This window comes from Erithacus rubecula, assembly GCF_903797595.1.
Source record: "Erithacus rubecula genome assembly, chromosome: 1".
Lineage (NCBI taxonomy): Eukaryota > Metazoa > Chordata > Aves > Passeriformes > Muscicapidae > Erithacus > Erithacus rubecula.
This window is the reverse complement of record NC_136658.1, coordinates 465,554-476,802: the sequence shown is the minus strand read 5'-3', so window position 1 is coordinate 476,802 and position 11,249 is coordinate 465,554. Positions and strand designations below refer to the sequence as shown.

Below are 11,249 nucleotides of genomic sequence, written 5' to 3'. Positions count from 1 at the left end.
CAGAATCGCGGAACCCCAGAACCCCAGGGTGGGTGGGGTTGGGAAGGACCTGTGAGTGCGCCCGGGCTAAACCCGTGTCGCCACCTGGAGCGGGTGACACCGGCACGCGTGCAGGCGGGTTCGGGATGTGCCCAGAGCGGGACACTCCACGGCCTGGCTGGGCACCTCTCCCTGTCCCTGTCCCTGTCCCTCTCCTTCTCCCTGTCGCTGTCCCTGTCGCTGTCGCTGTCCCCGCGCGCCCCGCGCGTGTGCGCGCGCGTGTCCCCGTGCGCGCGCGCGTGTCCCCGTGCGCGGTCCCGGAGCCGCCTGGCCCCGCCCGGGGCCGCCCCCGGGAGGATCCTCCCGCTCCATCCCTCCCGCCGCCCCTCGGTCCGTCCGTCCGTGCGTCCCTGGGGCGCGGGGCGCGGGCAGCGCGGCGGCAGCGGAGCCCCGCGCCATGGGCGGGCGGCGCGGAGCGGCGCGGAGCCGGCCCGCCCGCGGGTAGCCGGCATGAACTGAGCATGGCGAGCGGCCTCGGCCCGCGCTGGCCCCGCCGAGCGGCCCCGGGCGGCGGCGGGGGGCTGCTGCTGCTGCTGCTCTGCGCCGCGGCGGGGCTGCCCCGGAGCGCACAGCAGGTGCTGCGCATCGGTGAGTGCCCGTCGCCGCGGCGCGGCGGGGCCGGGCGGGGGCTCCGGGCATCCCCCGGCCGGCGGGGGGCTCGGGGATGGTCAGGGATGCTCGGGATGTTCAGAGATGCTCGAGGATGCTTGGAGATGGACAGGGATGCTCGGGATGTTCAGAGATGCTCGAGGATGCTCGGAGATGGACAGGGATACTCGGGGACGGTCAGGGATGCTCGGGATGTTCAGAGATGCTCGAGGATGCTTGGGTATGTTCAGGGATGCTCAGAATGTTAGGGATGCTCCGGATGTTCAGAGATGCTCGGGATGCTGGGGATGGTCAGGGATGCTCGGGATGTTCAGGGATGCTCGGGATGCTGGGGATGGTCAGGGATGCTGGGGATGGTCAGGGACGCTCGGGGATGCTGCGCTGCCGGGGCTCCGCGGGGCGCTGCCCGAAGTTGGCCCCGGTGAGCGCTGCCGGGGAATTTGGGCGCGGGGATCCCCGCGGGGCATCCCCGGAGCCTGCGGGGCGGCGGCTGCGGGCGCTCCGCGGTGCGCGGGGCCCCCAGAGCCGGGCGGGCACCTCTGTCCCCGCCGCGGGAAGGGTTCGGGGACCCCAGGGTCTGTGCCGAGGGGTGCGGAGTGTCCCGGCTCGGAGCGCAGGGCTGCGGTCCGAGGGGAGCTGGGGGGATGCGGGACGCGTTTGCCTCTATCCCCGGGCAGGGGCGGCTCCGCGGAAAACTCCGCGGAACGGGAATTTGTGTTTAAATAGAAAACTCCGCGCCATGGAGACGGGGCTCGGCTCACAGGAAGCTTCTCTTCCTACAGTGGGTTTCTTGTGTCAGTCAAGTGAGACGGTGAATACCAAGTATCGGAAGAGTTCGGGGTTAGGAGAGACTGTGGGAAAGATGTAGGCAGGATCTGGCACGCTGCTGTTTCTGTCTATCCCTCCTTCGCTTAGCTAGCACTGAACATGAGATGGGGAAAAAGGAAACAAACAAAACGTGCCGGAGCACGGAAATGAAGGAAAGGTGCAGCCCTACGAGGTGCTGGGCGAGGGCAGCGGGGGCTGCGGGGAGCAAAGCCGGGGGCACTCAGTGACCCTCATCGGGGTGCGCTCCCCTTTCCCGGGGGCTCAGGTGGAGTTTGCTGTTTGTTCCCTGCTCTTCTCCGCACCGTGCAGAGCTGGGTGATGCCAAAACACCGGGGGCATTCAGGGAAATTCCCCCCAGTGAAACCTGGGGAATAAAGTGACGTGCAGATCCCTGAGGCACAGGGATGCTCTGGAAACGCACAAAGCGCTGCCTCAGCTTCGGTTCAGTGGGAACAGCCTCGGAGGGAAGGAGCAGCGTGCCGGTGTTGAAGGGCTGAATCAGTTCCGTGGCCAAAGAAGCAGAACTGGTGTCCAAGGCTCACTTTTGAGCTTCTTTTCTTGTTCCATCAGGCTTTTTGCAATCACACCCTCTAGTTGTTTTTTATTTTTTTCCCCTTTGAGCTTTCAGACTGCACAAGTTTAAAAGAAGATGATATAAAATATTCACCCTTCACATCCGTTAGCAGCAGCAAAGTTTCTGTCACTCCCGGAGGTGGCAGAGAGGAGAAATGGCAGTAGCTCCCCCAATCTCTGTGTGATAACATCATAAAAATCATCCCAGGCATTTCTGACAGTGAAGGAAATGCAATTAAGCCATCAGATTGTCTTGCCCGTGTTTAGTTAATTAAGGGAAGCAAAGGCAGACAATGGTGCAGCCGTTTGTGCCTGGATTCATACACTGGGAGTTTAATTGCATTTGCCACTGTCAGGCAGCTTTCAGATTTATTTTTTATTAGTGTTTCTTTTCTGGCTTGCAATAGAAATGAATGGATTGTCTTGCTGGTGTGTAATTAGCTTAGAAAGGACACGTGAGTGATATGAATTCTAGTTATTCCTCAGCATCTGACTAATGGCTCCTTTTCCAGCTCTCTAAACAAAAAATGAGGGGTGGCAATGTGACCAGCAAAACTGACTCATTGGGATAAAAGTAATGGATCTTGAGATAATTCAGAGTTTTCAGTTCCAGTAATAAAACACAATAAAATGCTGGTGTCTTTCTGGGTGTTTCTTCCCCGCTGCTGTTCAAAATCTTTTCCTTTGGCACATGAGCTAATGGAGCTGTCCAAGGAAACACCATCTTTATCTGCCCATCACCCACCAGATTATATTACATGAAAGTGTATTTAAAGTTCATGACCCCAATATTTTTCATTGAATTCCAAGGAATTTTCAGTTTTCACACCAAGTCCTTATTATCTATGCTACTTGTACCCCTTGTGTAAAATAAAAGATTTCCAAGGAAGAATAGTAATGAACAGGAACAGATGCTCAGGTGCAGAAACAGCTTCCAAAAACATCCCAGCAGCAACAGAATAATCCATTTGTTAGTGCTGGATGCAGAGCTCTCATTCCTGGACATGCATTACAGATCCTGAATAGGTTATAAGGGTAAAATTCAGTGACATTATGTGAAAATTTACAGCTGAACTCCATTCTGGGTTAGAACTGACCAACAGCAAGTTATTGACAAAGCTGGAGTTATTAAAGACAAAGAAGTTTCTTGGATGAATCTTGGAGTTCTCTCTGAAATTTCCAGCTCCTGGAAATGAACAAAAGGGCAGGTTTCATTGTTTGTAGGAACTGCTTGGGGTGAGGAGATAGAAACCAGAAGGATCTTCAGCAATCTGTGTGTTTCTGGAAATGGAATATTTGCATAAGGGTTTGTCCTTGGCACTGATTTACTCCTTATCCCAAATTCAGTGGATTGCATTTTCCACAATGTTTATCTCCAAACATGTGCAAAACCCACAAAACATCAATTTCTAACAGGTTGAAATTTTCAGTATAGATATCAAAATCTCTGCTGGACGTCCCCAAGCAGGGTGAGCTCTTTTCCTGTGTGAAACTGCCATTTTCCCCTGATGAGAATGATGAAGGCAGAAACCTCATTAATTTCCCTGCAAACCTGCTACCTTTGCCAAGCATTTTTGAGATTCTGTTTGTGAAGGGAATGGTACTAACACACATCTGAGCTCCATCAGAGTGAAATGGAAAAAAATCCTTCTTGGGAAGTCTCTTATTGTATTTGAACATCATGAAAAATGTTCATTTACAGTATTTGTTACTAGATATCTACAAGTTATTCTATGTTATGGTGTTATAGGAAGTGGAGCTGTATTTTGCTCACCAGATGATGAAACATTAAATAGATTTTGTTCACTAGACTCTGAATGCTCAGTGCTTTATCAATTCTTTGTAATATACTTTGCCCAAGTTTCCTTATTCTACACTTGGGGAAAACCGTTTTGCTGCAAATATTTCTAAAGGATTGTTGCCAAAGCATCCAAAATTTGATTTTCACGCCTCTCCCCCCTCGCTGTGTTGAGAGCACTGTCCAGGTGGGAGGCAGGGCAGGGTTTGTCTGGCTCCAAGTGGGTAAATTGGGTTAAAAATCCCTGGGGAAGGCTGGTGGAAAGTGCTGCGGGCTGTCGTGGTGCTCAGCTGTGCCCGTTGCTGTTCTGAGTCCCCATTCCCCTGGCCCACAGGCATTTCCCCTGGCTGCAGCCCCCAGCCCCTCCATATGGCCCTGCCCTCTCTCCATTCCCCGTTTGGGCTGCCAGCACCATCCCAATCCTGTTTTTTCATTACAGTCTGTTCCATATACCCTGGTCAGTAATGAAGCCTAAATCCTGCTCCCCCCTCAATACTTTAAACAACTGCCTCTAATCTTCTTTTCTCAGAAAGGCTTGATTTGACCAACTAAACTATAGATTGTGCTGCAGCAAAGGAAACAAATCCCATCCCAGAACTGATTAGTTTTGCTGCACGGCTTTGGGGCTGGGACCAGCCTGCCCTAGTTTGGGCTGACTTTAGGTTTTAGTTTGCACTAATGAGTTTATGATCCTGGGCAAGCTTTGCAGTGGGAGGTTATTGCCCTTCCCTCTCTCTCTCTGCTGAAGGTTAGAGGGGATTTTCCAGGAAATGACGAGCTCTCAAAAGATGAATTTGCTTTCTCAGGGCAAAATCAAAATTCCAAATTAAAACAGCTTCATTATTCCACACTGGCATTGTTTTCACTTCAGCTACAGGAGCCATTTAGGGCTGTTAAAGCAATTTCTTTCTTTCTTTCTTTCTTTCTTTCTTTCTTTCTTTCTTTCTTTCTTTCTTTCTTTCTTTCTTTCTTTCTTTCTTTCTTTCTTTCTTTCTTTCTTTCTTTCTTTCTTTCTTTCTTTCTTTCTTTCTTTCTTTCTTTCTTTCTTTCTTTCTTTCTTTCTTTTCTTTCTTTCTTCCTTTCTTCCTTTCTTCCTTTCTTCCTTTCTTCCTTTCTTCCTTTCATCCTTAAATACTCGTAGAGTTTCACTAAATTAGGGTGGCAGGAACAGTGGGAAATGGGAATCAGTTCTGTGGTCAAAGAAGCAGAACTGGTGTCCAAGGCTCAGGTTTGAGCTTCTTTTCTAGTTCCATCAGACTTTTTGCAATCACACCCTCTAGTTGGTTTGTTTTTTATTTTTTTTTTTTCTCCCTTTGAGCTTTCAGACTGCGCAAGTTTAAAAGAGGAGAGTTATAAATTCTTGTAGCACTGAGATGGTTCCCAGGCAGGAAAATGCAGAGTTTGGGTGGGCAGACAGCAGAATTAGCCCACAGGGCAGTGAGACACCCCAGTGGGAGCTCAGCACAGCTCCTGGCCCTGCTCTGGCTGCAAACAGAAGAGTTTGAGGGCAGAGCACAGGCAGAGCCACCCAGAGCTCTGGAAATCACAGGCTGCTCGTGTGTTGGGGTGCAGAGAGAAGGGAGACACATTAGTGTGTGCTCTCCATCAAAGGTGTGAGGGAAATAATCTGCTTTAGAACAGGCAGCTGCAAGGAAAGGAGAACTCTTTGAAGATCCCTGTTTGTCCTCCTCCCATGGGGACAGGGAAGGAGCAGAGTCCTGCCAGGTGTTCTGGATGAGAAAAGTCAGGATCAGTGTGGTTCAGCAAGCTGAGAAGAAAAACTCCTACACCTTAAACTCATTGGAAGGCAAATCCACGGAAATTGGTGCTTTGGGGGTCTTACAATGCAAATTTCCCCCCCCATTTTGGCACTCCCAGAGATTTCTCCACCATGGCACACAGGCCCTCTGCAATTACAGAGTCAAGCAAACCACCAAGAACTGCCAAGCACACCGTGAGAACTGCTCCCACAATCTGGAGACAAATCTACAATTCCTGACCGAAATAGCTTTGTTTGGTTAGCTTTGGTTGATTGTACTCATCATGGGGTGCTAAAGGCCCATTTATTGCAGGAGATGCAGAATGCCACAGGGAAAGAGGCAGAAATCTGGTGGAGTTGGTGTGCACAAAAAGTGGCATTTTGGAGCTGCTCAGTCACATCAGCGTGGTGTTTCCCATCCCCTGGGTTTTTAAATCCTATTGATGTGGAAGGTCTGAGCCCAGCCCCCTGTGTGAAAGAACCAGAAATGCCCTGTGAGCCTCCCCTTGCCCTGCTGCCCCTTCTGTCCCAGCCCTGTCACCTGTGCCTGAGCTCCTCCTGTGAAATGATGTCTTTCTTCTTGCTATCTCTGCTCCAACAACTTGTGCACAAAGAGCTTTTTATTCTTCCTACACCACTTCCTTTCAGCTGTGCCAACCCACCCCAACACCTTATCAGGGGGCACTGCAGCTGCAGCCTGTGACTGTCTCAGAAAGTTCCAGATTGTTCACTTATCTGCCAGGAGCACACGCCTGGGGCAGTCCAGACTCTGCTGCCCAAGGTGCATTTTGAATCAGGGGAGAGCTGCTCAGATATTCCACGTTGCATCTCCCAGCTTTATCTCTGCTGTAAGTGATGGGGAGGCTCTGTGGATGAAGGTGGAATTTTGGAGCAGTGTGTTCTGAGCTGGCCACAGGCAGAGCCCAGTGAATTCCCACCCAGCTTCTCCAGGAAATTTCAGTGACAGGAGCTTTCCATTTAGTAAATTCAACTGCACGACTTCTTTCAAATCCAAACCCTTGCTCTTACAGTTCTTACAGAAAATCTGTGAGAAAATTGGGCACAAAATCATCCCTCCTGGCTCCCTGCCCTTTGTTTTAAGTGGCAGAGCACTTTTTCTCAGGAAAAAAAAAGAAAGAACAAATGACCCAAAGACTCGTTTAGCTCTGCCTGTGCCAGAGTCAATGGAGCTGCAGCAGTTTATAGTGCTGAGGTTCTGGCAAGTGCATTGTTCTGGCAGAAGAGAACAGTTGGGCAATTTACTGCAGCTCATCCAAACTGCAAATGAAGGTTCTGTATTCCCTCAGTTTGAGGAAATCAGCAGGAAAAAGCCTTGATTTTGCCAAAGTTTCCCACTTCTGCAAAGGTTTCCTTCTCTGCCCTGCCCTTCTCACCACAGCAGGGGCAGGGAGAGGATGCCAGAATTCCCTGGTTTGCAGGAAGAGCCAGAGCTGGTTCTTGGGAGTGAGTTACTCCAGCTGGGATGGAGTGGAGGGCTGGAATTGAAGAGCTGGGCTGGCTTTCAGCCACAGGCTCTAGAAAGAACTTTATTGTTGACATGCAGCCCGTGGCTGGAAACACAAACCTTTCCTTGGACACAACCATGTCACTGGAGGAGAATCTGTCCCTGCTCTGTGCCCAGCACAGAGCTGCCAATTCTGCACACAAATTCATCAAACGGGGTCGAGCATGACACAATTGTGGTGTCATGCTGAATTCCTGCAGGGGCTGATGTTGTTACAGCCCTGTTCTGGCTGACACAAACCTGTCACCTCTTCAGCAGGGTGATTCATGAGAGGCAGGGGAGAATCCATGGAGATAAAAACGGGGAGTGCAGTAAGAGCATCCATCCCATCACCACTCTGCTGGTATTGCACTGAGGAACCTGATTAAAAGGGTCAGATCTAAACATCATGTGGCACAGCTGCCCAGAGGGGTGGGAGAGGGGGAGCCCAGCCTGGGCAGCCATGGGCTCAAGCACCAAGGGCATAAAGAGAAGGAAATAACGAAAAAAAGTCCCAGATAAGAGGGAATTGGCAGGTTGATGATAATCCCAAGTACGTGGGGATGTGTCTGTGCCCAGTTTCTAGTGAAACTCCAGTGCTCTTAAGAGATCGTGGGATTTGGTGCCAGAACTGTCAGGAGATTCTCAAACACTCTTCTCCTATCCTGGCACGTTGTGCTGTGCCCCCAGCTCGAGAGAAGGCTGCAGTGGGATCCCAGACACCCAGCACATCATGGGATGTGCTCAGAAACCCAGCACCAGGATGGATCTGGCAGGTGACCGGTGGGAACAGGCAGGTGACAGCTCTTTACAGGGCCATCACCGTGGCAGCAGCGATTATCTCTGCAGCAGGGGATAAACCAGCGCTCGGGTTCCCCTCCGGGCTGCAGCCGGGCTGTCCCTGCCCAGCACAGGTGAGCACCCGGCACATCCTCACCTGGGCAGAGCTGGGCGCTCACTGGGGGCTTGGAGGCTCCTGGCAGCAGAGGGGATTTGCTGAACGAGCACGGGTTTAGGGGCTCTCGGAGGTCACTGAGCTCACACACCCCGCCAGGGGAGCACGGGTCACATTCACTCAGGGACAGAAGGGTAATTTTACCAGGTAAATACTGAAATGCAGTTCTACCTCCACGCTCAGGCGGTTTGTTTTCAGGGAACAGGCGCTTCCCAGAACTGGTTACATAAATCAGGGGAATTACGACATGAGCATCCTCTGGAGCTTCTTCACTTCGGTTTTCAATGTCAAACAGCGTTCGGCGGCGGAGGTTTGAAAGGCTGGGATTAGAAACCCTGCAATGGAGCACTATGGAAAGACATCCCTCAAAAAGCTCATTCGCAGCTCCTCACCCTCCGGTGCCTCGCCCATTTCCAAGTTTGGTTTTATCTGGGGTACCAGCTCCTCTTTTCCCGAATTCCCGACCCTCAGCTCTCAGGATCGCCCTGCAGCCGCAGTTCCCCGGGTTAACTATCCTCCTACCAAACTGCATTTTCTTTTATCCCTTTCAAACTCGGTGCTCCCCGTTTCTCCAGCATCTGTCTGTATCCACACGGATGAGAAGGATCAGCTGGAGAGGATAATCTTCCTCCTGCATCCCGTTTTCCCTGCTCTGTTCCCTCTGGTGGCTGCTCCATCCCCAAAGGCTGGGAGCCTCCCTTCTCCTCAGTTTTAACTCAGTTTTAGCTGTGGTTAAACAAGATGCTTCTCTGCTGAGAGGGAAGGAAAGAACCAGCTAAGAGAACAGAGGGAGGTTGCTTTTCCTTCTGGAGTCATCCTAATGGGAATTTTTTGGTCCTGAAGGAAGATTCCAAGGTTAAACAGCAGCAGCAGGAGTTTCACAGCTTGGGGTGTGCATCTGTGCTTTTGGTTGTGCTCTCTCCTCCCTTTGCCAGAAAAGGATGTCCTGAGAGCAGCAGCATCTCTGATCTCTCAAAAATCCCCTTTTCCTGAGTGCCCTGCTGAGGCCAGGCCTCTGCTTGACTTTGTAGATTTTTGGACACCCACCAAGGTCAAGAAAGTGCTCGTTTTCCTTGTGTAAATCAGGAACAACACCAGGTTTTGCACATAAATCTGCCTTTCTCCAAGTGGGCTGTCCCACTGCCAGGCAAGGTTTCCTTTGAGAACAGCTCCCTGCCTTCCTCTGCTCTCTGCAGCTCTCCCCTTGTCCTGCTCTGTTTGGTCTCTTTATGAGAAACAGAAGTTGGACTCTTGCTCCTGTGCTTGTCCTCAGGTCACTCTGTGAGAGGTGTTTGTGCACCTACATGAAAAACACTTTGTGCAGCTGTATTAATATTTACCAGTCCCACTGCTTTTAATGCCCATGCAGGAATTCTGGCAACTGCAGGGCTGCTGAGAATCCCTGTCTTACCTAAACAGGAGTTCTTTAAATCCTGAGAGCCACCTGGTTTTGTGTTTTTTTGGGGAAGAATTTACAGGAGGAATTTACACTGAAGGATTCCTGAGATCATGACAGTCGATTATGCACCTATTCCCAAAGGATTATGTATTTAAAGCTGTGTTTTACAGCCCCTTGCTTGGATGAGCACAGTTTGCTTGTCACAGTGTAAGATGCTGGTTGGGACACTCTGTTCTTCTTTCTGCATTTCCCAGAATAGTCTCAGGAAGGGGCTGGGAACTTTCCCCCATTGAAAATCCAGTGCAGTGTGAATGCTGGGGTGTTTTCCCAGGAAGCCTGTGCTGCTCCCTCTGGTTCACCACACACAACTTTTATTCATGCCTAGAGGATTAAAGCCCTATTTATACATCTCAATCCCATGGGCTATAAAGCTCTTTCTTGTGTTGGTTTTTCTTCTTTTTTTTTTTTTTTTTTCTTTTTTTTCTTGTAAGCATTGTTTTTACTCTTTTTTTGTGGTTTTTTTAAGGTGTCAGTCACTCAGGTTTGGGAAACGTGCTGGAGTTGTTTGTTGTACAAAGGAGAGCATGGTGGGGAAACTCCTGAGATGAGAAGCTTCAGACAATGTGCAAACACCACATTACCTCCCCCAAGCCTGTTTGTTTGCCATTCTCCTCCAGCTTTCTAATTCCTTAGCCAAAGAGAACTGAAGGATAAATGGCAGTGTGATCTGATGGGGATAGCTTTGATCTGATGAGGCATTTCCCAGAGGCTGGATCAGCCTCAGGAGCTGAACTGACCACAGAAGAAGCTGGTGGGGGAAGAAAAAGCCACTTTGACAGGAGCCATTTGTCAGGATCAGTGGTGTGCAGCCCTGGTGGAGCTCTGGGAGCTGCAGCTTGTCCCTGTGGAATTGCAGTGATTTTTCCTGCTGCTCTCCTAAGAAGAATGAACAATGCCAGCAGAACCTGTCCAGGCTGAGAGGTGCTTGAGTGGCAAATAAAACTTAATTCTCTGAAGAGGTTTTGGTGTAAGTATGGATTTCACCTAATAGCTTAAACACTGAAAAATTGCTTCAGATTACACTTTGTGCTTTGGTCCTGGTCCAGGTATTTCTAAGCAGATGTGGTGCTCGAGCAAAAATTAAGTTGCTGGCTCTTTCCTGTGTTTATTTGGTTTTCCCTGTTGCCTTGTGGATACGCAGAGTGGCTTTTTCAGGAGAGATGCAGCTCCTTGTCAGACATGCAGCAGATTGGGCAGTTCCCTGCCAGCAAAGCCAGGCTGGACTCAGCAGGGGGAAGGAGCACCAGCCCCTGGCACAGGAATGGTTTTGTTTCTCTCTCTGGGTGCCAGAGGAGAGGCAGCCAGGCCACGGGGTGGGATTGCAGAGCTGCTCACATCTGCAGGGATGAGCTGTGTGCTCCCAGACATCCTGGACCCTCAGGGGTGCTGCTGCTCCTGGGGCTGCTCTGCCCCTCCTGGAGAGCTGGGAAGGCTCAGCCCTTGGAAGTGCTGTCCAAGCAAAGCAGGGGAGTCACCTGCTGGGATAATTTCAGTTTTGAGGAAGGATTTTTTCGTGGAAAGGGAGGTTTGGAGTGCCCATCCCTGTCCCAGGAATTCCTGGACATGGCACTCAGTGCTCTGGGCTGGGGACAAGGTGGGCACCAGGCACAGCCTGGGCTTTATCTTGCAGAGCCAGAGGATAACTCTGGCCACGTCTTCCTGGTGTTTCCCTCTCCTCAGGCACAGGCCCTTGTAAAACTGGCAGTTTTCTCAAGCAGGCAGGGG

The 11,249-nt window shown here is 50.8% G+C and overlaps 1 protein-coding gene across 1 annotated transcript in view; it reads left to right on the top strand.

Annotated features, from left to right (window-relative positions):
• The first annotated feature begins 405 nt into the window (after window positions 1–405).
• The window catches only part of LOC306809825 (glutamate receptor ionotropic, kainate 1-like), a 70,998-nt gene continuing 60,154 nt past the window's right edge, over window positions 406–11,249 (top strand). The window contains 1 exon segment of the mRNA XM_079321710.1: window positions 406–627. Coding sequence (XP_079177836.1) covers window positions 501–627 — 127 coding nt within the window. The 5' untranslated portion in view covers window positions 406–500.